The sequence below is a fragment of the Mastacembelus armatus genome, chromosome 1 (assembly GCF_900324485.2).
Source record: "Mastacembelus armatus chromosome 1, fMasArm1.2, whole genome shotgun sequence".
In the NCBI taxonomy this organism is placed as follows: domain Eukaryota; kingdom Metazoa; phylum Chordata; class Actinopteri; order Synbranchiformes; family Mastacembelidae; genus Mastacembelus; species Mastacembelus armatus.
In genome coordinates, this window is record NC_046633.1 from 807,550 (window position 1) to 834,626 (window position 27,077).

At 44.3% G+C, this 27,077-nt stretch overlaps 2 protein-coding genes and 1 long non-coding RNA gene across 3 annotated transcripts; 2 read left to right on the top strand and 1 right to left on the bottom strand.

Annotated features, from left to right (window-relative positions):
* Window positions 1-16,741, top strand: LOC113127807 (hexokinase-1-like). The gene is made up of 18 exons (XM_026302634.1): window positions 1-63; window positions 1,487-1,649; window positions 5,827-5,975; window positions 6,915-7,034; window positions 7,344-7,439; window positions 7,599-7,698; window positions 8,007-8,190; window positions 9,056-9,211; window positions 9,296-9,529; window positions 10,035-10,339; window positions 10,878-11,026; window positions 11,254-11,373; window positions 11,713-11,808; window positions 13,258-13,357; window positions 14,043-14,226; window positions 14,432-14,587; window positions 15,023-15,256; window positions 15,753-16,741. Exons 1-18 carry the CDS (start codon window positions 1-3, stop codon window positions 15,901-15,903), a joined length of 2,760 nt encoding a protein of 919 aa, XP_026158419.1. The 3' UTR covers window positions 15,904-16,741.
* LOC113127809 (uncharacterized) lies at window positions 14,020-19,185 on the bottom strand. The gene is made up of 5 exons (XR_003295474.2): window positions 18,329-19,185; window positions 17,744-17,849; window positions 14,937-15,082; window positions 14,460-14,648; window positions 14,020-14,158 (listed from the first exon to the last, which is right to left on the bottom strand). It is a non-coding gene; the product is annotated as an uncharacterized LOC113127809 (long non-coding RNA).
* Window positions 18,166-26,784, top strand: zbtb45 (zinc finger and BTB domain containing 45). The gene is made up of 6 exons (XM_026302635.2): window positions 18,166-18,414; window positions 19,425-20,768; window positions 21,136-21,270; window positions 23,571-23,711; window positions 24,803-25,076; window positions 25,914-26,784. The coding sequence occupies exons 2-6, from the start codon at window positions 19,698-19,700 to the stop codon at window positions 26,324-26,326; spliced, it is 2,034 nt and encodes a 677-aa protein (XP_026158420.1). The 5' UTR covers window positions 18,166-18,414; window positions 19,425-19,697; the 3' UTR covers window positions 26,327-26,784.
* Window positions 26,785-27,077: the final 293 nt, after the last annotated feature.

Here is a 27,077-nt window from a genome sequence, read left to right on the forward strand (position 1 = left end):
ATGATAGCGGCTCAGCTCCTGGCCTACTACTTCACCGAGTTGAAGGATGATCAACTCAAAAAGGTGAGTGAAGGCAGCTCTTCAGTGCAGGATGGGGGAGCTGTGTAATGTGGGCAGCCATGGACGCCGGTTAACATTAACTGACAGCATTTTGCAGCACTGAGCCTGTGGGGTGCAACAAGCTGGAAGAGGAGGATGCAGCATTTGGGAAGCAAGAGAGGAAGAGGCCATTATAAAGCCTAATTGGGATTAGGTTGTATTTTAGCTTGCTGAGGGGTCAGCAGTGTTTGACATGGATGTCCTTGAGCAGGGCTGTGGTCAGTGATGGTGGTGATGTGCCGCACATAAACCCTCGTTGCCGAGTGTTTCCGGAGCGCCAGTTGCCAGGGCGTTTGAAGCAGACAGGTGTCTGTGAGGGGCTGCTGGGAAAACTCGTGAGCTCTGAAATCACGTTTCTACTCCCGCGGCTTTTTCCACTCGCTCCTTCTTAGTCTTGTTCTCTCCCATTTCATCCTCCTCCTCTTCCTCTGCTGTTATTGTTTCACTACCTCCGGCAAAGATGAAATAATCTCATTACGCAAACACAGCCGGTGAAGTCGGGGCTTGACTGCAGGACGTCTAAAGAAAGTGACCTCAGGTTTGGTAGAAAGGAGCCGCTGGGTGGGAAGACAGACCGGTACCGGCAAGATGTTCCTGTGAGGGGGTCAAATGAAGGGGGTCAAATGAAGGGGGCAGGGAGATTCATGATGTCATGCATGATGTCACGGTGCAGGATTTGCACGTGCCTCAGATGAAGTTACTCCTGGAACATAACAGTTTGTCTGCTGGTGTAAAAATATTCCTCTCAACCATGTAAATCCAATAAATACCATATTTAGAAATGTAGTCAACTTCAGCGTCAGACTCCGACCCTCTCACGGGTTCATCTTTACAAACGGTGTCGAGCAAAGAGACACAAAGAGACTTTGTCTTTGTCTGTGGAAAACTACCAAGTAGCACCTCAGGTATTTCTACCTACCCAGTGTGGTCTGCCTGGTCACACCGTGTGATTATGTAACTATTCACAGGGACTGTAAATAACTAACATTATTATAATAACTAACACAACTCCATTAGTTTGATGCAATATTGCTGCATTGATTGATATCAAATATACTGACACTGTTTTAGTCATTTTAGCAGCTTTGTCTGATGTTTCTACAGCACAGTCATGGCTCATAGTTTGTAGACGCTCTGGTTTTAAATCCATGTTTAGCTCTGGATGAAGGGAATCAATTTATTGATCTTTGAACTAGCAGCCTCAGTACCCAACCTCCCAACATGGCCCTCGTGCAAAATAGTTGTGGTAACACAATCTAAGGGGGACTCTCATGCAAAACAGGACGGGTTGCAGTGCATTCATGGCATTCACATACCAAAGAGAGAGGTCATAGTAATCTGTAGTTGTTTTTGAGACCCTGTGTCTGTGTCCTGTGCTGTTCTTCAGATTGACAAGTACCTGTACTCCATGCGTTTCTCGGACGAAACGCTGAAGGACATCATGAGCCGGTTCCGCAGAGAGATGGAGAGCGGGCTGTGCCGTGACACTAATCCCACAGCCTCCGTCAAGATGCTGCCCACCTTCGTCAGGTCCATCCCGGACGGATCAGGTAAATGTAGAGTCTGAAGGCAAACACAGATTATTGTGCTAGTTCAACACATTTGTCTGGTTTACTGTTTAACAAAGAGACAGTGTCATGTTGTTACGTAAGAAGAACCTTCATTTGCCCACAAATCCACATCATCACAGTAGCAAGTCATTTTTAACAAATTAAAATTGTTATCATTCGGGTTGTATCAAGTGTCAAAGCACATCCTGTTGAATCCTGTTTAAAAATGTGCTGAAATGTTAAAATGCTCTGGCCTGTTATGTCACTAAACCTCTTTGTCCTCTGGACTTGGTCTCACTATTGTTTCAGCCCCAGAGGCCAAACGGGTCAACCGGCCTGATCATCTCATTTTATCACCACTGTCAGACGACAAACTCCTAAGGTCATTTTAATAACAATAGTATTAATGCTGCAGCATTTAAATGTCAGCGTTATATATTATAATACATGTTCTGAAGCCAATAACAATTATCAGCTAAAACTATGGATAAAATAAATTTATTTTAAATAAATTTACAGGCTAATTAGAAAAACTTTTAATTTCTAGTTGCTTTAATAATCTGATCATCACAGGCTATAACAATTAAAACAATGAGGACAAAGCAGAGATATGAAACTAACTGGTGGATTATTTTAGTGTTGACATTCATGAAGACATGGGGAATGTGGCCAACCCTCACGCCTGAACAGGGTTTACAGACGTTTTTCTAGTCAAACGGGTTGTGACTGTCCAGCCTGTGGATCTTACTTGTTAGTAAACAGTGTCCAACACAGAAATAACAGGAGTGCTTCCCGGATACGATGAGATCTGATCAAGACCGGCGGAGGGGGACATGTCTCCTGCTTTCTCTCACGTTATAAATAGCCTCAGGTTTCAACAACCGCATGAGGCTGGAAGGGGACAAGCAAAGGGCAGAGTTGAGCCCGTAGCACCAGTTGAATCATCTGAGAGCTGCTAGGCCTCTAATCTGCACTGCAGTTTAGTTAAATTTGTCTAATCCCAAAGGAAAGTGAGTGAATGAAATCGTGGCTAAGCTCTGATAATGTCAGTCCACAGACTAATCTTTACTGCATAATAAGATTACTGCAGACTAAGAGTAGAAGCTAATAATAATAAAGAAAAAATACGTAAAGACCAGCTCAGCTCAAATTTCCTGTCACAGCTTCAGCCTGAATCCTAAGACTGACTCGACACCAGCTGAAACTCATGATTTAATGTTATTCCCATCATCTCGTCCACTATGGCCACGTACAGTTTCCTGTGAATCCCATGTACTGTACGTGGGTGCACAGTGTAAATCTGAGGAACAGCAATTCCTCTAGTAATTAAAAACTATGAGACAGGCAGGAAACGTGCAGATAAGAATGAAAAGACAGATCAAAAACAAATAATATACTTCGAAATAACTTTAAGTCATTTGAAGGTTTATTTGCTTATTCCAGAGCTTTTCGCTGCATCTCTATGGAATGAGATACGACACTATATGAAATTAACAAAAATGAGGACGTTGAAATTAAATAATTCATTTTCCAGTTTCAATTTAAAAATTTCCAATTTGAATTTTCTGTTTTTCAGTTCTGGCACAAAAGTCTGGTAAGGGTGGGTGTCACAGGACCGTGTCCTCATTGGCCAGTTACTTTTGAGTGACTGTTATTGTACTTCGTTCTTATTGGCCAGCTGCTGTTGCCAGGGCTGCAGAGAGAGTCCGCCTGGACACTGACTGCAGCCAGGGGGAGCACTCAGCCTGTTAAATATGATCCTGGCCTGGTTTTCCTCTAATAAAATTAGAAAATAGACAATGTGTGCGTACCTGCAGTAGTACGAAGCTATGTCTTTGTAAAAGTTGCATTGTTGAAGAAATAGTAGCCAAATAATCATAATAGCGGCCAAAGGAAGCAGCAGGTCGGGTTCATTCTTCAGACACAGCTCCTGGATGGAGGTGACAGTGATTATCTATTTGTCAAGTGTGGATTTCTTTCTGCTGTAGCCTGTTTTACTGGTTACAGCCAGTTTTACAAGCCAAACCTTTATCCATGTTAACAACAGCCCTGGCAACAGCAGCTGGCCAATAAGAACCAAGTGCAATAACAGTCACTCAAAAGTAACTGGCCAATGAGGACACGGTCCTGTGATAGTCACCCCATTTAACTGGCCAATGAGGAAACGGTCCTGTAACACCCACCCCTACGAGGCTTTTGTGCCAGAACTGAAACTGAAAAATGGAAAATTAAAATGAAAAAATAAATGATTTACCTTCAATATCCTCATTTTTGTTCAGTTCTTATAGTCTCATATCTCATTCCATACATCTCATGGTTTGTTTAGCATCATTTATCATGGAGAAAAGATCGGGTACCATTAGGTAACCTCAGGATGAAACTTGCAAAAAATGTTTGGCAGGTTATATCTTATAACATAAGCATCTGGTCCAGCTGTTACGTCCAGTGGTTTAGTTGACATTTGGTGAGCAGACCGGGTGAAACCAGGTCACATTAGCAGTCAGGTCCCCCACAATGACTGCAGGCTATAGGAGGCAATGACATCATGCTAAACCAGTGACGGTTCTCTAAGGTTCAGCCTTAAGACCGACTTTGGCTCACTGTGGCACAGCAAACACAGTTCAGTGCTCAGGTTGTGTTTGATTGCCCAGATCTGCCTGTTTACCAAGCCTGGATTCTGGTAAAGAGCCAGGAGACAAATACGATTGTGCTTTGGGATCTAAACTTAACAATGTGACCACGTGCAGCTGTTCCTGCTCAGACCAGCTCTGCTTTGTGGAGATTACATCTTGAAATCACAGTAAACCTCTGGGCTTGTGGGCCTCTATTAAATTTCAGACAAATTTCTAATGTATGAATTTTGTTTTGGTTTTTGGTGAGTTTTTCCTCATAGACCTTCATTAATGGCAGGACCTGATTTATAAAACACAGACAAATATAGATCTAGCTGCGATAGATAAAGCCTTCTCCTGTCTAACACAGAGTCAATATGAAATTAATATATTATATATTAATATATTCTGTTTACATGTACTATCACTGGGTTTACAGTCGTAGTGGGGCCATAAAATGGACACATGCTCTGCAGCATGTCAGTAACACTTCTATATGTCAAGCCTGGTCACGTCTCATTCCAGTCAGGTCGAGGGTGAACGCTGCAGACACAGGGGCCTGAAATGAACACCACTGTTTTGTTGAACACAGGACGGGCTGGTAACTGAAAGGTCGCAGGTCTGATCCCAGTAACTGGAAATGCAGAGCCACATGTGTTCTGATCCAGGGTTGGTCTTGGACTTACTCCTAATCCACCCTCATTGTAATTCACTTTGAATTAGTCAGATAAAAGGTGAATTAATTGTTTCAATCCAAAGTGACAATATAACTGATCATATATTCAGTTACTGCACCGATGGAAGCCTTTCCTACATTCACTTACAAATTAATAGCTTTTTATTTAAAATAAAGAAAGTTGTGTGTTTATTTTTCCGCTAGTCAGATGAAACCGACTCTAATGTTACGAGAAAGCTCCTTTCTACAGATGATCGATTCCCATTTGGGCTTCTTGCCTGGGGGGACTCTCACTCAGCACCTGGCGGGCGGCTCAGTTCACATAAAAGGGTTTTGTGGCAAACCAACTGAAATTAAGTCTTCACTTTCATAGCAGGCACTTTTCACTTTATTTAATTGTAACTTTGCTGCTGACGTGTTTAACTGCATGGTTTCTACATCGTTTAGAGGCGTCATGTCATGAGAAAGAAAAGTCAACCTGACGAAGCACAGAATGAACGTGCTGATAAAAGGTTTTGACACAAACTGCAGCAATCGTTGCTCAAACAGCCTGAGATTCTTGACTTCAGTAATAGTACTATAGAGTACTTCAATAAAATGTCTTAAGTATTATTAGCAAAATGTGGTAAAAATATTATAGTAAAATTACTAATCACGGAGAAAATGTAGCCTCTGGATGTTAATATTGTGGTAAATGTTCCTGCTGCTGTTGGCTGCTTTTTGAGAATTACTCAAAAAAACCGACCACAGGTTTTGAAACTAATTAACTCATGTGCTCCATGAAGAAACAGTTTTTAAATCCACCCCATATACATAAATTTACTGTCATACAACCTGCACAAGGACATTTCTCATTTCTAAATGTTTGCTGTTATTCTCATTCTGACAGAAAAGGGGGACTTCATAGCTCTGGACCTCGGGGGGTCAAATTTTCGGATTCTGCGTGTTAAAGTTACACAGGACAAGAAGCAGCCGGTGCAGATGGAGAGCCAGGTCTATGAGACCCCCGATGACATCATACATGGGAGTGGGACGCAGGTGAACACAAATATACACTGACCGTGTTTAAATCACATGTTGTGCTAAACTTTCCAACAGTCTGTGCTGTGAAAAGTCAAGATATTTCCTAATCAGTGTTGGTTCATGTTACGGTTACTACTGTTAAGAACACGCACCAGGGATAACGTCCTCGTGCCGTCATGCCTATCATCAACAAATAGTTAGGTAATACCGCACAGCCCGGGTCAGATTGTTTCCACTCAAAACGTTCAGTGTTTGCATCTGGCTCCACACAGGGAGCTGGTATTATTTAAGGTCAGGCGGAGGATCGCAGCACCTAAGGGTCAGGGGGGTAAAATGAGGGTGATGTCAGACCCTAAAGTGATCCACACTGAACTTGTAGGGAGCAGCTGGCAGTCATTTGGTAACGTGATAACCAAAACATGGGCAACTGTCTGAGGCAGTGCGGCTGGCTGACTTACAGACAGAAGAAGACAGATGCCGTGTAATGAAACGTCGACAGGACAGCTGGCCAAAATGTAAGGTGATATATGAACAGGTTCGTTAACAAAGGGGTTTGTTTGCATAGTGAGTGACGAACATGGTGGACAGCCTTCATTGGGGTGAAGACCTTGTGGTGTTTATGTGTAAGTATATAGTTACTCCAAACAGAGAGTCTAAAAGTGTATGAATACATCAAGGTGTTTACTTAATGTTATGAATGTTTGTGCTGGCTCTAATAAACCTCCCATGTCTAGACCTGTGAAACTGTTACTAAGCAACTAGGCGGCAGATCTGGTTCATCTCATCAGCCATTTTTCCTGAAACTTTAACTTCTTCCTGGTAATAAAAACAAATAAAAGGCGGCAAACCTGCCTCTATTCTATATTTGAATTATTAGCACTAAACAAAATGTTGGTTTATTGGGTCAAATGTTTTGGCAGACTCTGCTGGTTTACAGTGTTTTCCTGTCTGCAGCTCTTTGACCACGTCGCAGATTGTCTGGGTGACTTCATGGAGAAGCAGCAGATCAAGGATAAAAAGCTTCCTGTGGGATTTACGTTCTCCTTCCCCTGTGCTCAGACCAAACTGGACGAGGTAAACACTTAAACAGACGTGTTGCTTAGCTTGAAACTGGTGGGAAAACTGTGCCACAGTTACAGTAACTTTCACACTGATAAAAATACACCCTAGTTTTTTTTTTTCCCAACACAATCTTGTGAACATTAATGATGTAAGACATAAGATGTGAAATAAAAGATTTTACCTGATAAAAGGTAAAATGTTGTTTCAGTGTCTTCTGGACAAACTGAATGTGCTGTTTGGAGATGGACGCTGTGCTTAGAATAGCAATGGACAGACATGTGGGTCTTGCCAAACTGTAACTTAAAGTTTGGCCTTTTCTAGGCGGTTTTAGTGACATGGACAAAGAAGTTTAAAGCCAGTGGTGTGGAAGGCATGGACGTCGTAAAGCTGCTGAACAGGGCCATCAAGAAACGAGGAGTGAGTCGTTTTCCTTTATGTTCAAGTAGCACATTTGCAAAAGTGAAACTTTTTTTGTCGGGTGTTTAACGCTGCTAGGACACGTGAAAACTGACAGCTCTGACCCGTGGATGTAATTTTAGATTTTATTTTGGGGTAAACATAACCTTTTTTTTCCAGGACTACGAGGCAGACATCATGGCGGTGGTGAATGACACAGTTGGCACCATGATGACCTGCGGATTTGACGACCAGCGCTGTGAAGTGGGCATCATTATAGGTAAAGAGCAACCACATTTTTTAACAAATACTAATGCAGATTATAAAACTGATAGAAAAACAGAATTAATCTGTCCTGTGCCTGATGTGGGAAGTAACTGCTGCAAATAAAAATCCATAGCAAACTGTTTTAATGTCTACTCAGAGCATAAATGCTGAATAAGCCACCATATAGTCCAAAGCACATTTCAGTACCATGAACAGAGTTCTACATGTGGGGGCGCCAAAGCTGCTATAATCCTAACCCTGGCATGATTAGGACAATGCTGAGCTCTGCAGTCAAAGTCATGTCGCTCTGCATCCTCTCAGGCACAGGAACTAACGCCTGCTACATGGAGGAACTGCGTCACATTGACATGGTGGAAGGAGACGAAGGCCGCATGTGCATCAACACTGAGTGGGGTGCCTTCGGGGATGACGGGTCCCTGGAGGACATTCGCACAGAGTTTGACCGTGAGATCGACAGGGGCTCTCTGAACCCAGGAAAGCAGCTGTAAGACTCTCCTTTCAAACTGCCCGTTTTAATGACAGACACGACAAGAGTACGTTTTTCAAAAATTCAGCATATAGGACCGATCAGTTGCATCTGTCTTGTTTAAGTGTGTAGCCTCATAAAAAGGTAAAAGCCATTTGAACTAACTAAACAAGGCTGGACTCTCAGTTGCCAGTTTATTAGGTACACGTAGCTAAAAAAAAACAAAAAAAAAAAAAGACTAATCCAACAGTCTTGTAACTTCCAGGAACTAGGTTCTGGGTTTGTTTGTGTGGGTTTCCCCAGGGCACTATAAGCTTCCTTCCAGTCCATTAACATGCAGGTTGACTAAACTGCTCATAGGTGTGAATATGAGCATAAACATTTGTCTATCCCTGTATCAGCCCTGTGATAGATGGCTGATCTGTCCAGGGTGGACCCCACTTACCACCCACAGTCAGCTGGGATTGGTTCCAGCTCCCCACAGCCTTGTACAAGATCTTTAGTGTAGCTAATGGGCAGATGGATGATTCAGCTGAAGATGTGATTCGCAGTACTGGTACTTAACAGTACTGCATTTTACTGACAGGTGTTAAGCTAAATAACAAACCCACCTCAGTTTATAATTCATTACATTTCAACTATATAGTTTCATCAGGAGCAGCTTCATGAAGGAGGATAAGACTGGATTCTTGTTCCTAATAACCTGCCAACTGAGCGTCTGCTTGAATGCCCTTTACTGTTTTCTAGAAAGATCTGTTTTTAATAACGAACAGCAACTACAGTGTAACATAAGAGGAGGTTACGAGCCTGCGTTGTACTGAGGGCCATTAAAGAGAAGAAGAAATGACTAATGCAAACTGCATCCATGCTACTCTGTGCTCAGCTTTGAAAAGATGGCCAGTGGCATGTACATGGGCGAGCTGGTTCGACTCATCCTGGTCAAGATGGCCAAAGAGGGCCTGCTATTCGAGGGACGGATAACCCCTGAGCTTCTGACCAAAGGGAAGATTGAGACGAAACATGTCTCTGCTATTGAAAAGTGAGTGTGAAGAATGACAGATAAATACTGTTTTTCAGGAAGAGCATGAATGAAACATAAAATAATAAATTCTTCTGATTCCAGGACTAAGGAAGGGTTGAAGAAATGTATGGAGATCTTGACGAGGCTCGGCGTGGAGCCTTCAGATGAAGACTGTCTGGCTGTGCAGCACGTGTGCACCATTGTTTCCTTCCGCTCAGCAAATCTAATTTCTGCAACACTGGGAGCAATCCTCTCTCGCCTAAAGGAAAACAAAGGCATCGCACGCCTCCGCACCACTGTGGGCATCGACGGCTCTCTCTACAAGATGCACCCTCAGTGAGTTCTCCTGAAGACAGGATGTGAAGGGAGGGTTTTACAGATGGTCCTGATATTTTCTCAAGAAATGACATTAGTGCTTTAAGGTCACAGGATGGCAGCTGTCAGCCAAAATAAATCTTACAAATAAGAACCAAACCAAATCACTTAAGCAGTTTTCCCCCATCATTCCTATCAAACTTCATGCACTTTTGCAATTTCATGAAAAAAAAAACAAACATTTTAATTACTACATTTTAATATATATTTGTTTTAGCAGGCAAAACTCATTGACAGCAGAAAACAAATATCAAAATGATGATCTCCCCAGTCCAGTTATGTCAGATAAATCAATGTGGAAATAAAAAGTAAAAAGCAGCAGTGATGTAACTAATTGCATTTCACAGCAAAAGGAGAAATCAATGTCATCCCAGACCCTCTCGAATACACTTCAGCTATAAATATGAAGATTTTGGACTTGAACATGCAGACTGTCTCAATAGGATATCGTCTGCTCTCTGTACAGATACGCTCGCCGTCTGCACAAGACAGTGCGCCGCCTGGTCCCGGACTCAGATGTCCGCTTCCTGCTGTCTGAGAGTGGCAGTGGGAAAGGGGCAGCTATGGTGACAGCAGTGGCCTACCGCCTGACGGAGCAGGCGCGACAGATTCAGCAGACGTTGGCAGAGTTCCGGCTCACCAAAGCCCAGCTGTTAGAAGTGAAGAAACGGATGAGGGTGGAGATAGAAAGAGGCCTGAGTAAAGCCACTCACAAGGAAGCTACAGTTAAGATGCTGCCCACCTTTGTCCGAAGTACACCAGATGGAACTGGTGAGTACAAACAACGAGCTGCAGACGGATCCACTGGAGTTTGTTTTCATTTTCAACTTGTCAAAACTACGTCTTTGCCTCTTTACTGTATAAAATCTGAAAATATTTCCAGAGTCTTTAAAGTTGATCTGTCAGTATATCACACACAGCAAAGGTCGCATAAGATTCCCAGCTCACGTTTGATCGATCACATAATACGTTTTGCTTTGTGGTGATCAATAAAAGCAGCTTGTTGCAAAAGCAGCTGCAAACACCCAGATGAGGTTGGGCGAGAAAAAACCCACTGCACAGTAGGATGAAGTTAGTTTGATTCCCACCAGACAATAATCAGGTTAAAGTTAGATCATCGACCGGGTGCTGACCGGATCAATCAATCATTTCTAATTTCATATTAAGTCAAACTAGACTTCTGCGCTTTTAAATCATATTAGATAAGCATTTTTTAATAAAATCAATAACATTTAAAGGAAACTTACTCACAGGAGACAGGTGAAGTTCTGTTGGTTCTCATGCTGACAAGACCTTTGTTGAAATACAGAGAATGGAGATTTCCTCGCTCTGGACCTGGGAGGGACAAATTTCCGTGTGCTTCTGGTGAAGATTCGCAGTGGGAAGAGGCGATCGGTGGAGATGCACAACAAAATCTACGCGATTCCCATAGAGGTCATGCAGGGCACAGGAGAAGAGGTTTCAACAATTCTCTTTTGTTTTCAACATGCTTCTTTCCTGCTCCTCTAGTTTCCTTCATGTTTTCTACATGAATTTATTCCTATTTCTGATTAACTATCAGTTCATTTGTAACAAATAACATTTGGAGGATCGAGGCCTACATGAGTTTGTGCGTTTAGGGGTTTTTTTTTGTCTCATCATAGCATGTCCACTAATAGCAAACCTAACCACGTCTCTCTTTGCAGCTCTTTGACCACATCGTGTACTGCATCTCTGACTTCCTGGACTACATGGGAATGAAAAGTGCTCGACTGCCGCTTGGTTTCACTTTCTCCTTCCCCTGCCATCAGACCAGCCTGGACGCAGTATGTCCTCTACCAACTAACTAAACACACTTTTTAATTAAATAGACCTGGGTCTGTGCATGCTTAAAAGAACGATACGAGGAGCTCCAGTAACTAAAGAAAGTATTTGAAGTTCAGAGTACGGTTCAGTACAAACACTGCTGGGCACTGGGCTTTCCTGAACAGAAGTAACTAGAAGTAAAAACCTTGTTCATGGACACATTTAGTGTCACTGATCCATCATCTCCACCTATATTTGGAGCTGACCATGTCAGCAGGCTGCTCTAACCTCCTCAGACTATTATGGACTGTTGAACAATACAAGCAGCTGATTTGAAAAGATCGATATGTGCTCTGCAGGGTATCCTCGTGACCTGGACCAAAGGCTTCAAGGCCACAGACTGTGAGGGCGAAGATGTCGTGGAGCTTCTTCGGGAAGCGATTAAGAGAAAAGAGGTAACGTATCTGATTCAATCATGTCCTGCAGCAACACAGACAACACAGTTTCTCCATTGCTTTCAACACATAACACTTCATGTGTTGTTTACTGTGGCATCACTGTGCTGCCACATTAACATAATTACAGTTCCTGTCAAACTATCCCTCTCTACGCCCTGTCTATCAGCCATTTTCTGGGTTAAAAATAACCGATGGCTGTTTTTATTATGCAACAGTCCAGCTTTTGTTTGGAATATGTTGCGAAGAACTTAAAACAAATTATATCAGCTTTTTTCCCCCCAACTACAGCACTTTGTATAATTGTTAACAACTGTTGTGTTGTGCTGCTTGTAAAACTCTCACATAAAAGTCTTAAAAGCTGATAAATGCTGCTTCCTGGCACCTAACCAGCCTCAGTAGCTGTGTTTTACATGTGATTAAACATGTTTGCCTGCTCCTCGTACGTCCCTACTGAGCAGAACTACACTTTAATTTTGTTAAAGTATAGGAATGAAAATGTTTCCTGCACTGAACCAATGCAGATAAAGAAGGGATGTGGAGATGCAAAAGAGACCAGATGTTAAAATTCAATGGGCAAACAGTCTCCATAAGACGGTAATGATGCAACATATGCTGTATTGGTCAAAAACTGCACATCACATGACATACCAGCCTGGGTGTAGTGACCCCTTTGGACTGAATCTGCAGTTTCAGCATGAAGACACTGAAACCAGCTCAACATGTTTTCCTGCACATACATCACTCTGATAAAGTCATTTTAGCACTGACGTTCAGGAAGTTGTGTTTGTTTATATGTCATCACCTTGGAGATTCTTACATTGCTTTCACTCTTTTAGATGGAGAAGCCAGTAAGTATTAAATGAAAGTAGATCATTAAGCGACAGGTAATGCAGAGCAGGACTGCAGCAGCGTGTGGTAATTGTGACAGCATGTCTTAACACCTGGAACATCTATTTCAGACATGGTGGAGGAGTGTGCCTTTCTGTGTCGGCAGTGTGAGGTCTTATTTAAACTCAGTGATGGCAGAGCTGATCTTTTGTATTTCGTGTGTTTGGCAGAATTCCTCACTCTGAACCAGCTTGTGTAATTGTCAGTAGTCTGTCTAGGAGTGTGAGTGAACTGCATCGTGCTCGGTGTGCCATCGTCAGGCCTGATATTAATCCCCCAGTCAACACACCTGACATTGCTCTAATGTCAGGTGAAAACCTGGAGACATAAGTAATATTAAGCATTAACAACTTCTTTGATAATTCACCTGCTATGTTGTCTAATCAAAAGGTAACACGACAAACTGTATCCTCATTATCTGAATTAGTTACACACTGAAGAAAGTGAATCTATTTAGTGCATTAAGGTACTGGGTTATAACACGGCGCATGCTTCGTGAAACCACAGTGTATATTCATTAAATTAATTATTCTCCTTGTGTTGTTTGTTTGTTTGTAGGAGTTTGAGCTGGATGTGGTTGCCATAGTGAACGACACGGTCGGGACAATGATGACCTGCGCATATGAGGAACCCACCTGTGAGGTTGGGCTGATTGCAGGTGAGCTCAACTACTGCTTTCAAAAGGACGTTAATTCTAATAAATGTAATCTGCCAATCGGATGCAGAAAGTCTAAGGTGACAGTATTTGGTAAATAATTGTACAGTACACATAAAAAAGGCCAGCAAAAATACAGCACACATCTGGAGCAACTGGACTTTTATGGTTATATATGAATACAAAAAAAACCTGGATCATAAAAACATCCAAAATACACAATTACTTCAGCTCTACAAACATAATGAGAAATATTATCTAGGATAGAAACCAAGATGTAATAAGGAACAAATATTAGTTCACGATCACTAATGAACCAAAAGCAGAAAACATCTAAAAAAAAAAAAAAAAAAAAAAAGTAATTGAAAAATCCAAAGATATAATGTCTTGCGTACCATTGGACAAAGTCCAGCCAACTCAAAAATTAATAGAAAATTAATCATGTTTCTCTGTGACTCATCTGGCAGAAATCAGTGTAAATTCACACAGTGTAAATTTATATATTACATCTTAAAGCTGGGAATAAAGTCAACACTTCGTCTGCTTTTGTTTTTTTTTTTTTTTTTTAATTGCACATGTTTTTTACAGTTGAGCTTATCTCGACTTACCGTACACCAGCAGCCATATTGTGCAGTGCTAGTAATCTACAGCATCAGTAGGTTATGCTAACCTGCTGTGTCCCTCTCAGGGACGGGCAGCAACGCCTGCTACATGGAGGAGATGAGGAACATCGAGATAGTGGAGGGAAACGAAGGCCGCATGTGTGTCAACATGGAGTGGGGGGCGTTCGGAGACAACGGCTGCCTGGATGACATAAGGACAAACTATGATCAGGCGGTGGACGAGAACTCGCTCAACGAAGGCAAACAGAGGTAAAGAGGCTTCTACTATCAGACTGTATCTTGGCATCTCCATAGCTGGTTCTCTGAATGTGATCAAGTCAAACGCCTTGACACTTGATATAAATCAGGGCTGGATCACAAAGATAATATAAACAACAATCCCTGACAAACTCGTTGAACTGTGCATGTGCTTTGTTGTCTTAGTGCCAACGCTGCTCTCTTTCTTACACAACAGGTATGAGAAGATGTGCAGTGGTATGTACCTGGGGGAGATCGTTAGGCAGATTCTGATTGATCTGACCAAGAGAGGCTTCCTGTTCCGGGGACAAATCTCAGAGACGTTGAAGACCAGAGGCATCTTTGAGACAAAGTTCCTGTCGCAGATCGAGAGGTGAGCGGAATGACTTACCACTTTCACGTGTGCTGATTCAGTGGAAGAGTTCATACCAAATCTGTCCACACACAGAAGACAAACAAAACAGTACTGCAGTCAGGTGGTGCAGGAAAAACATTTAAAAACCTTTAAAACCAGAAAGAATCTGGTGTGCTATAAAAAAAACACTTGACCAGAGGTTAAAACATCAAAACCACTGGTATGATTTATGGGGTTAAGTGAATGAAAACACTGCTCAAACTGCATTGTTCACATAATAGTAGCGTCTACTGGGATAACACACGTAGGAATGAAAGATGGGGGGGTGCAAAGTGATGACTTGAGTATATACACTGTGTAAGCCTACCTTAGCCTCTGGGAACAGCTGTGAGGTATCCAGTAACTCCCCTGCTGTTCACTGACCTCTGACACGCTCTCCCCCACCCTCCACAGCGATCGTCTGGCGCTGCTGCAGGTCAGGGCGATCCTGCAGCAGCTGGGGCTCGACAGCACCTGCGATGACAGTATTATCGTGAAGGAGGTGTGTGGCACGGTGTCCCACCGCGCGGCTCAGATCTGTGGAGCCGGAATGGCTGCTGTGGTGGACAAGATCCGTGAGAACAGGGGACTGGACCACCTGGACATTACCGTGGGCGTGGACGGCACGCTCTACAAGCTGCACCCACAGTAAGACGTGCTTTAAAAACACAATAGAGGGCGTGTTTGGACTCAAAGAGGTTCATCCATTCGAAAACATTACAGTACATATTGAATGTCAGCATGCTTCAAGGGTGGACCCTTTGTGTTTTCATGCGTCACTCATCTCAGAAGAGTGAAAATATCTTTGGGTTTTGAACCGCACGTTGGACGCACCAAGCAATTTGGTATTTTATAGGCTAAACCACGTCAGACATGTCAGGAACAGAGACGACGGGACAGATAACTGCAAAGATGATCTCAGCAGCAGTAGCAGAGCGAGACTGACTGGCTGGCTTGTTTTACTTTCCTATACTAAATTACTTACACTTTCATTTCCACATCAGTTTGCTATGACTCAGAGGAGCTGTGTCATCACAGACACACACATACGCTGCATTTGTGGTCTATGTCGCAGAGACATTTTGTTTTATTTCAGTACAGAACTGCCTTCTAACCACAGTTTCCTGTTGCTCCCTTCTCACAGCTTCTCTAAGATCTTTCAGCAAACAGTGAAGGAACTCGCCCCCAAATGTGACGTCAACTTCCTGCTATCGGAGGACGGCAGCGGTAAGGGGGCCGCCCTCATCACTGCTGTCGGCTGCCGTCTGAGGGAGCTGGAGGCGCAGCAACACTGAGGAGCTCCGGCCCGTTTGTCTTTAACCTGCTGCTCCACCGTGACCTTCACCCATTGCACAGCCCAACTCCATTCAACTTTGGCAGCCGTGTCTCCGTCTCCATCCCACCTGGTCCCCGCCCCCCCCACAGCCAGAGACATGCCAGATGCATAGGGAGTTATAAGTGAATACCTAAATATTTATTTATACTGCATCAGAGGTTTTATTATTTCCATGTTTGTACATTTCTCTTGGTGGCTTGTCGATAACCAGATAAATCAAAACCCCTTAGGTGTGCAATATTTGTGTATTGCTAATTTTATTTTTATATGGAGGCAAATATATAACTGTATTTATATAGCAGAGGCCGTTTTAAATCCCGGAAGTCATTAGGATTTTGCACCATAGACACAAGGAAATGTCTGCCCTTTTTGTATGAGATGCACAACAGCAACATTGCAATGTAACTTCCAGATGATGGACATTCTCCTCACTGAATGAAGCAGCTCCTTTTTACAAGCTCCATTGGGTCAGAAAAACACTTCCAACAGGGCTCACTGCAAAGGGTTGAACAAAGAGTCACGGCTGTTAAAATCATCCCCATTTGATGTGCAACATGCTCACACTGTGTGCTAGGCTACTAATCTCCTTTTCGTGTATTTCTCATCGTAACTTACATATTTAAGTACTGCAGCTGCACCGTACCATTTATTCCTCCAGAGGTGAGAAGGTAGAAAAGGCCCCGGCAGAATCGTTGACGTATCCTGTTGCTATTTGTGAACTTCGATTATTTTGGTGTTGTGATGAATCCCAATTCTACTCATTGTACGTGCAAAGAATAAATGTTTATTGGGCCCCAGGAAAAGAGTGGATAATATGAGCGCTTTTGTGTGCATTTGAGTGTCTGTGTGTCCTGCTGTAATGACCTATGGCTTTCAATGTCCAAAGCTCTGTGGGGACTGCATGCCTTCATTAAGACAAACAATGGTAGTGGATGATTTTCACTTTTTTTTTTTTTTTTTAATTTAAAACTTTTACATCAACATAGATTTGTGATGGCCACCGTGAAAAGTGAATTCATTAAATTATATTTTGGTGTGGAGGAAAACCGTGTGTCTCTTTCTTAAAACTATGAAGCAGAGGCACACCGAAAGTTGTCATACCGCCATGACCTCGATGACGGGTAGACGTGTCAAACAAAAAAAATGTGAAGCACTCACCTAAGCTTCAGTTGTCACGCCAGCGTATGTCACAGCTCAGCCTTAATACCGATACAGACAAAAGACCTGACAGTTACCAGCTGCACTTGTTTCAGGGTGGAGGTAGGACGGAAATAGTAATACAACCAATTTCTGCAGCTTGTTTTGAGAAACGTGGACCGGCTTGTTTGAGCAAAGTACTCTTTCCTTCAGTAGACGTTAACATTTGAATGAATGGGTGGCTCATCAAATAACATGAATCTTGTGACTACCCAAACTAAATCCATAAATCTCTTTAATGCTGTCATTTTCCTAAAAAATGTACAGCTGAATATATTCTCTGTTTCAGAGCAGTCCAAATTAAAGGGGTTATCCTTGCTGAGATCTGTTGACACCATCATACAAAAGTGCATCAATGCAACTTTAAAACTGTGACTAATCTACAAAGACCCAGTCTGTCCTTCCACACGTCACGTACATCTTGAAAGATCTCAGTAGATATTTAGACGACTGATACATGTTTCTTAGGCTTATTTTTTAGACTCATTTATTCATAGTTTTTTTTAATGTAAAAAGAAAACTGCCAATTATTTTCTTACAAATAGTTAAGAAGCCTCCTCTGATTTCCCAGAGCCTAAATGTGGCGTCTGCTTCATACTCACTTCCAGCCTTTGTTCTCGGCAGTGGAAGCTGATAGAGGAATCTGGCTGTGCAGACCTCACCAGATCTGCTGCTGTCGTCACCGAAGTTTACCCACCCGGAACAAGGCTGCAGCACAAAGAGGATAAAATATAATGTAATACACAAGTACACATGCTGTAGTTACATTTCTAGAGATTTCTGAACATTTGCAAAAACCTATAAATCTGTCAACAGTTTTTTTTTTTTTCCCACTTTGACTCTTTGTGTTTTCTTTGCATTTTGGTTGTACTTTTGCTTAAATCTGTGTGTATCACCGTTTGTTACTGTGGGTGTGAACAGGTGTGTCTGCATGCTTTGGTGTTTTCTTTCATGTGTGATGGGACTGTGTGTGTGTGTGTGTGTGTGTGTGTGTGTGTGTGTGTGTGTGTGTCTGTGTCTGTGCGCGTGCAGGTATTTGACGCCACTTTTACCAGTATTTGCACTTGTCTTGCATTAATATGAGACAAGTGTGGATGGTTGAGCTGGATGAAATCCACATCCCTCTGTGTGTGTGAGAGTCTGAGTCTGAGTGTGTGTGAGTCTGAGTGTGTGTTTGCAGCTCTCACCAGGTTGGCTGCGTTAGACCGAGGGCTTCCTGCTGCATCCATCTGCCTCAAACTAAGCAGCGCCGAGCTGTCACTGCACATCGCAGGTACGTAGTCACGATTAAAGTCCTTGCACCGACGCAAACCGCGGACCGCCCGGGTGTAACGCCGACATGCGGGGTTTAGAAAAGGCTGGTAGCCCGTTAGCTGCCATGCTAACTTTACTAGTTTTGCCTTTGGTCGTTTGCGCTAGCTGGCTAGTTGTGTAGCTAGGTTAGCCGGAGCTTGGGAGGAGGGGGGGGGGGGGGGCGATAGCTGCTTTTATGTTGGCTCAGACACTTTGCCAGCTGCCATTCGACATTTAACCGTTTGTGTTTGTTTTCTCGACGACGGCGAAGCTCGGTTTGCATGTGCACGTTTGTGCGCTTTGTGCACGTTTTCCGTGCAAGGAGTTGAGGAGGCTAATGTCAACAGCTAACCGACGCTAGCTGTCGTTAGCTCGTCGAACCAGTTCGCTCGTCGCCGAGCTAACGCTGCCCGGTCGGAACCGCGTTTACCGGCGGGTTACCGTTCACCTAACGAGTCGTTGTCGTCCGCGTCCGCCACCTCCCCGTCCGTCACTCACAGTCTGTCTGTGTCGGTGCTGCGTCGCCGGCCACCCGCCGCGCGGAACAACGTTAGCCCAATAAACTGACCCGAGGAGCTGCCGGACTCGCGCACGACACGTGCTGTCATTTGTCCGGACAGGTGTTCCAGGTGATGCGCGCGACCTGTTCGACGATCGATTATCAGCTGCTTCGGTTGTCACCTCTGTCACCTTCAGAATAAAACGACGACCTGAGCGGTAAATGACGGGATTTAGCCTCATCGATCAATGTGATGATTGATCGTTCAATCTGCAGAATGATCGATCAATCACGGTGGAAGACGCCCATCGAAATTTCCCAGCGACCAAAGTGTCATGTTCGATTCAGTCAGAGATGATCAGTTTATTCTGAAGCAAAACAAAGAAAAGCAGCAAATCAAATCAAATCAATCGGAGGATCAAATAAATTGATTTTTAAGAGTTTCAGTGTAAATAGGTAACACAACTCGTACAACTTATTTATTCTGACAGGATTTAACGGAAAACTGAAGCTGGTGGAAACGAGCTCTTGACGTTCCCTCCTCTCAGGACCACAAAGGCGGCTCCTCACACCTGCAGCTCAGCCGACGCTTCCATCGGGCTCATGACTGTTTGAAGGGACCCGGCCCCACCGTGGCCCATGCACTGTACCCATTTCCCTCCCTGTCCTCCTTATCCCTCAAGCTGACGCAAAACCCAAGACACTTACCCCCTCTCCCCCACCCTCACTCCCACCCCGTCCCCAGCGACTCGCCCCCTCCAGCGATGGTGTCCGGCACAGAGACCGTGCACTACATCCACCTTCACAACTCCAGCCAGTCGGTGCTGGAAGCCCTGCGCACGCAGCGCCGCGAAGGCCTCTTCTGCGACGTGACCGTGCGGATACATGACGCCTCGCTGCGCGCCCATGCCTGCGTGCTGGCAGCCGGCAGCCCCTTCTTCCAGGACAAACTGCTGCTGGGCCACTCTGAAATCTCTGTGCCGCCGCTGGTTCCCGCTGAGACCGTGAAGCAGCTGGTAGATTTCATGTACAGCGGCTCGCTGGTGGTGCTGCAGTCGCAGGCCCTCTGCATCCTCACCGCCGCCAGCATCCTGCAGATCAAGACCGTCATTGACGAGTGCACCCAGATAATCTCTCAGAGGAAGGCGGCGGCAGGGGCGGTGAACGCAGCCGCCGCAGCAGCGGCCGCCGCAGCTGCGGCCGGAGGCGGGATGCTCGGAGGAGTTCTCCCCAAACAGGAAGAGCGTGGTGGGGGCAAAGGGAGAGAGAGCAGCGGCAGTGGAAGCTGTTCTGTCAGTGCCGCGGGTGGGGGCGGGGGTTACGGAAACTTCTCTAACTTCATGGCCGAGTGCGGCGCTAGTAACATGGGCGGGGGCTTGGGGGCAGCCAGTGTCAATGTCAGTGAGAGCGGCCCAGGCCCAATGGAGCAAGCCAGCGCAGTGAGTTTGATGGCGCTGGGTGACATGGGCCCAGGCTCTATGTGTGGCGGCGACGGGATGGGTTCTGGGGCCGGCGCAATCCTCATGAAGCAGACCTCCAGCTGCACTCAGGACGTCAGGTACAAGCTCCGAGACCTGTTGGCACAGTCGGCCAACGGAGCCAGCACTAGTAGCACAGGGAACCTCTCGGCGGGCTGCAGCTCCGGTGTGGGCAGCGTGGACAGCATCGGCAGGGACAGTCTCCGCGGCAACACGGCCGACCTCTCCGATGACCTTGTGGGCATGGACAGATACAGCGAGGAGGAAGACTTGGACGGCAGAGAGCGGGGGAGAGACGGAGACAGAGACAGGGTGGCGAGCCACAGCCGCAAGCAGAGGCAGCCGCTAAGACTCCAGGTAGGGGGATAAGGGGAAGGGTTGCCATGGTTACAGTTTTCAGGCATGCAGAGCTGCAACGGTTTGCTTTTCTTTCTTTTTCTGCTTTTCCCTCTTCTCACACTGCATTGGCGTATATCGCTGAGATGTTTCTGCACTTTGCACAATGGAAGAGAAGCTCTTGTCTTAACTTCAGCAGTAATTGCCTTGGTGATACTCCATGGACTTCTGCATGTTTACTGTAGGTGATTAAAGTTGTTGGAGGGACTGTAGCCGGGTCAATGCTCTGTTATTTTTATAGACTGTCTGCTGCCTTTTTGGCTCCTGACACTGTTGTTAAGGTAATTTCTTTACTGTTTAAAATTGAAGTGGAGCTGTTTCTGTCCAGGTACTGGGAGGAGAGGGAGTGGTGGTGAAAGATGAAGGGGTTCAGGACCCAGATGGGGCTGTCTATGCTTTGGAGGACGGCAGACGAGACGGACAGCAAGGGGACACCCAGGAATCCATGGCGGGCTTCGGACAGGTGGGTTTAAACTCCAGAGGTGAGCGGCAGCCAGTGACAGAGACCAGCCGGTAAAAGAAAGAGCGATAAACAGTAGTAGGAATGTAAAACTGACTTGTATTTAATGTTTTATGGCGTACTGCTTAGAGGGGGACATCATAAAAACACGATGCAGATTTGTTAAGCTTTGGTTTTTTTACGGTCATATTTTGGTGAAATATGTAGATTTAGCTTCAGAAGGAAACTTTCACAGTGACCTTACTGTGTTAAAATTATGCTCAGTGTGTTTCTGTCACAAGTCCTGAAGTAAGTAGAGGAAAAAAACATGGTGGAGCAGATTCATGCCGCAGCCTGCTGTATCCTGCAGACTACACAAGGAACATCTGCCACACAGTCAAAAGGATTCAGCTTTGCCTGTCAGGTTTCTCGAAGGTGCTGCAGACTAAGTTTTGAGTGGAAACGGCATAAATTCACTCGGTTTGGGAGGCTGAGGAGTTCTCGTTCTCATGCAGACAAATGCAGCACTCTTCGAAATAATCTAACCGTCTGTCTTTTTGCAGAATTTCCCTACTGCTTTTTAATTCACATGACGTGATGTGAAGCGTTTTCTTGCTGAGAACGGCCATTAAAGTAAACCGAGTGAGCACCGCGGAGACTGTTCAAGCTGTTCAATCCACCAGCTCTGACCTCTGTGCTCAGAACAACTGTCCGTCAACAGCTCCTGACAACATGTAGGCTCATCGGGAACAGATCAGCAATGATTTAATGTATGGATTCGGTGATTTATTTTTATTTTTTATTATTGATTTCCCTGCCTCGCTGCAGAGGGCGGTGGAAAGTGAAATCAGAAAGCTCAGGGATACAAGAGCCTGGTCAGTCATAACAGTTACCAGGAAAAAAGTTTAACAGGGAATTTGTGTGATAGAAATAGCTGCTTGCGGAGATTATGCTGCACTAAAAGCAACAGAACGTCTCGCTCGGTTCCAGGTGAGACCATGTGACTCATCTGGCTTAAAGAGCAGAATACACCTACTGCATTTAGTGTGAAGGTGTCATGGCTGCTTATCTGATCCCGGGTATGAATGACTTCTGCGAAGTGTGGCCAACTTCTTCTAATTTGCCTTGTTAGCAAATCCACAGAAGAAGGAAAATGAGTAGAGCAGCATCAGTTCAAGAGATTGTCGAGGGATCGTCACATGACTGACTAGGCTAGCAGTAGCGCTAACAGGCTTTTCAGGTTCTGGTCTCTTTCTTTCGGTCCCCGGGTCTGTTTGCGGGTCTTCTAGCTACAGGGCTCTGACATGCTCCTGCAAGTGTGTTGTCTGTTTTTAGTAGTGGCAGAAAAAGTAGAGAATGGAGAAATATTGTCATGCTGCAGTTTATAGGACTGGATGCTGGAAATCATGTGAGCAAAAGCTACACTGGTCAGAAACGTAGTAGAATCTGCAGACGGATGAAGATACTGGACAGATATCACGTGATAAAACTAGTAGGAAATGGGATTTTTAATGCTGATTTTGATTTTTGATCAGTGTTGCCAAATCATTTAGCTTTTTGGAAATATCAGCTGCAGAGAGTTGCACCAGTATGAGGAAGCACCTTGACTTTTCTAGTTTTTAGTCTGTTAACCATTTCACGATGCATCGATATTGCAGCAGCAGATGACATGTATATACCATATGTAGGATTTTATTTTCTGTACAGAAAGTGAGACTCGTGCTGGAAGCTCTTTCTTCTTTATGTTAGACAAGCTCCTCCTATTCCACCTACTCCCTCTTCAGTTATCTTCCGCAGCTATACATCCACCATACCTTTGATCATGGTGCTGTTTTGACTGAAATGTAGTTTTACTGGTTGAACTGCACCACACGAGTTTATCTTTCTAACGTTTGCACTTGAGTCTGTGTACAGTTGGGGTAAAGCAAAAGTTTGCAAATGCAAATAGCGAAGGATGTGGTCTGTATGTATATGTACATGAAAGGAGCGATAGCGACATGCCAAACACAGCTATATTTAGGGATTTGTTTCTTTACATATGCATTTGTCGAGGTGAACTGCATTATATTTCACCAGTGGCGTTAGAGCAGGATTTACACCTATGGAGCAGGTAAGCCACTTCATTTAAGCCTTAGTATCTTAATATATGTACATCTATAACTGGGCAGTCTGAAGCCAAGACCTAAAAGGAGAAGTCTTGTCTGGAAAAATGCAATAAGCTTGCGAGGGGTTTCTGACAATCCTTGAACTGAAGCCAAAACATGAATAGCAGGTGCTGTCAGGTTTTTAATCTGCGCCGGGTGGTGTTTACACTTGTCTTCCAGGATTTCTATGATGAGCAGGGGGTGTTTTCTGAGAGTTTCTGGCCCCAGAGCGAGCCTGCTCAGGCCATGGCTTTCAACCCCAGAGGAAGGGTCAACAAGCCTCTGACTCCACCACCAACCACACAGTCCATCAACAACCAGGTCTGTGCAGCAGGTCCTTTATATCATAAGCTGTGATTGCATTTAATTTCCTCTACAGGCGGAAATGTTGCTTCAAACTGGGAGGGTTTAAAGCATCGGAGGCGTCTGCTGTTTATTCTATGGAGCTTGTGTTAGAAAGCTCCTTTTGTAAAATATCTGCAATATGTGTGTTTTTAAAGTTGTTTTCCACTCAGTGATCAGTTTTACCTGTTGTTGCTTCACTCAGGTGTTTCACTGTGCAAAATGGTGCATGTGCACTTTGACACTACAGAGTTTTTTTTTTTTTTTTTTTTTTTCCCATTTGCCTGCTGAAGGGAAAGTTTAAGACGTGTACGTACGAGCATGTTTGTGTAACATCAGAACTTGTTTGGGGCCAATCATATTTCATTACGCACATACGCAGCCGGTTTTGTAACGAAAACCTTATATAATTCTAACATTTGTGTTTGTTCAATTTATTAATTTATATATTATTCTAAATTGTTTTGACTCTTAAGACTAAAGAAGCAAAATAGTTTTCATCATTTTCAATGATTAATAAAACTGATTCCATGAGTTGCAGCCCTACATGCTGTTTTTACTGTTAACGTTTTTCTTTGTTGTGAGTCACGCAAACTCTGCTCGGGAAAGTGACACGAAACCAGGAAAACAGGATATGGTGATTGTATTCATCAGGACAGTGCACTTAGTTTTGACATCTGCTGTTCTGGTATTTGCTGCGATGAGGTGATTGACAGAAAGCAGCATTTAACACACTGAACATCAAATAAAAAAATAAAAAAAATCTCAGAGCAGAACTTTTTTGCCCCGAACACACTTGATTGACAGGTGTGTTGACTTGAGGAAAGAAAATGCTACCAAAGAGTTTGATTTGTTGCCAACGTGCAGAGACAATGAAACAGTAAAATGGAAAATGAAAGTGTGATTTGCTTTTTGCCGTAATAGATCATTTAATTAGAATTAATTGAGGGTTTTTTTTAATTCGATACGTTTGAGTTCTTTTTTACGTGATTAAACAAGATAAACAACGCACTAATGCGCAAAACATAATATCCTTACATGCAGATCATTAATCTGTTCTCCCTCCTCAGCTTCTGTTCCAGTACCCAGTGAGCCAGTCGCAGCCAGCTCCCTTCTATGTCGGTGGGCCCATGGGTGGCATTGATAGCATGGCAGGGACGGAGCCCGCTCAGCAGCCTCCACCCCCGGCGCCGATGACCCCGGCCCCACCTCCCTCCACCTCCTCCTGTTCCGCAGGACCCTCCCCTTCGTCCCAGGGATCTGAGACCTCGTTCGACTGCACACACTGTGGCAAATCTCTACGTTCCAGGAAGAACTACAGCAAGCACATGTTCATCCACTCTGGTAAGACACGCCGTATTGTGTACAGGAATTTATTTACTGCTTCGACAGCTTGACTCAGATTGTGTGAAAGGGTTTGTTTGAAGCAACAAACCTATAGAAAATTAACACCAGCTCTGCAGCTCTGTTCTTGTTGTTTTGGTTTTGGATCTCATTCTGATTAAAACAAACCTGGTGCACAGATGTTTTCATCAGACGAGCTCTGATTAACCCACTGCCTGCCCAGCAGCAGACAGACACAGGTAGAGCTGACGAGCTGCTGAGGAAAGTGGCACCAGGTAGAGTCAGTGGAGACCAAACACAGAGCTAAAAGTGCAAAACACAGCGATAAGAACTTACATTTTTTTTTTAGATCTAATTTTTAGTCTTTAAAGATATTTGTGCTGATTCAGATTTTTCTATTGTGCTAAAAATTAAGGGCAAAGTCTGATTTCTTAGATTTTGTTTAATAAGAATTGAAATATTTATAGATATTGGATTTGAAATCTAATCAGCTTCATTGTAAAAAACATGTCTTGATTATATTCTGTATTAGCTTTTGGCTGCTGCACTTTAAAATGATATCACAATATTAATAAGAATATTGTATGCATCATATTAATCTTAACTTATGCTTAATGCAGTCACCCTTCACTGTGTTTAGGCTTTACAGGAGGCAAACGTCTTCAAATCCTGACTTACAGTAGTATATTTTAAAACATGATATGCTCAAAGACAACATACGGTGATGCTGTGTTACTGCACAATGCTGCTCTTCACTTATATAATCAAAGAGAAAAACATATTTGAGAAGTTACCAACACAGCTCCTCTGTGTATCTGTACGTACCTGCAAACCCAGGTCAGAAACCTCATCAGTGCTCCATCTGCTGGCGCTCCTTCTCCCTGCGTGACTACCTCCTCAAACACATGGTGGTGCACACCGGCGTCAGGGCCTTCCAGTGCTCCATGTGTGGCAAACGCTTCACCCAGAAAAGCTCGCTCAACGTGCACATGCGCACCCACCGTGCCGAGCGCACCTTCCAGTGCAACGTGTGCCACCGGGCCTTCACTCACCGCACCTTGCTGGAGCGCCATGCCCTGCAGCACGCCCACCACGCCCCCCAGGGCCAAGGCCAGGGGCATGGAGCCGACATGACCTCACCTACCAAGCACAGTCCTCCGACGCTGGGAGGGCCCTCAGGTATGGCTGGCGCGGCCGGTATGGTTGGCAGCATGGCCAGCATGCCCAGCCACGGAGCTTCCTCCACCTAGGGAGAGAAAAGGGGAGGTAGAGGGGGGAGGTTAGTGAGCCCATTCCTTGAACCCACACTTATTTGCTCCTAACAGCCTTGTTGATCATTTGTTCTGGTGGGAACGGCGCTTACAGGTTCCCATTGTTTTAGCTTAAGACCTTCAGCTGGGGTTCCTACACAGGGCTGGAAGGCCTTTTTTAAATCTGAAAACTACATAAGTCCATAAGGTGTTTTGGACTAGCAGAAAAGTTTTGAAAAAGTCTTTTGTCTTTCCATCTCAAATAGACATGGACCTAAGGTTGTCTCCCATGTTGCTGTGACGTAAACTACAGAGCAACAGACACTAACACTGAAACACTGAAAAGCCATCCCAAAATAAAAAGTTTTGGCTTTTGAAATGCAGACTGTGTAGGAACCCTGGGTCAGATACAAGAGTCACCAAAGAGGTTAGGATGACAGAGCGGGTTTGGGAGCGGGCGAGGGGGTTTGTGGAGGCGAGGGTGGGACGGGGATTTGGGGTTTTTAGAGATGCAAAGTTACAGAAACTAGGAGAAAGGTGGGTTGGTGGGGAGGGCGGCTTCAGGGCTTGATTCACCCTCAATTCATTTAATTCAGGTTAAAAGCTGGAGTTCAGTCAGTTCTGCTGATTTTCACGATGAAGTCAGAAGTGTGGATTGTTTATCCACAGAGCTGAAGTGTGAGATCTTAACTAATCGAAACTATGGATTAAAAATGTAAGACCAAGAGAGGACTCAGTATCTAGGGCTTTA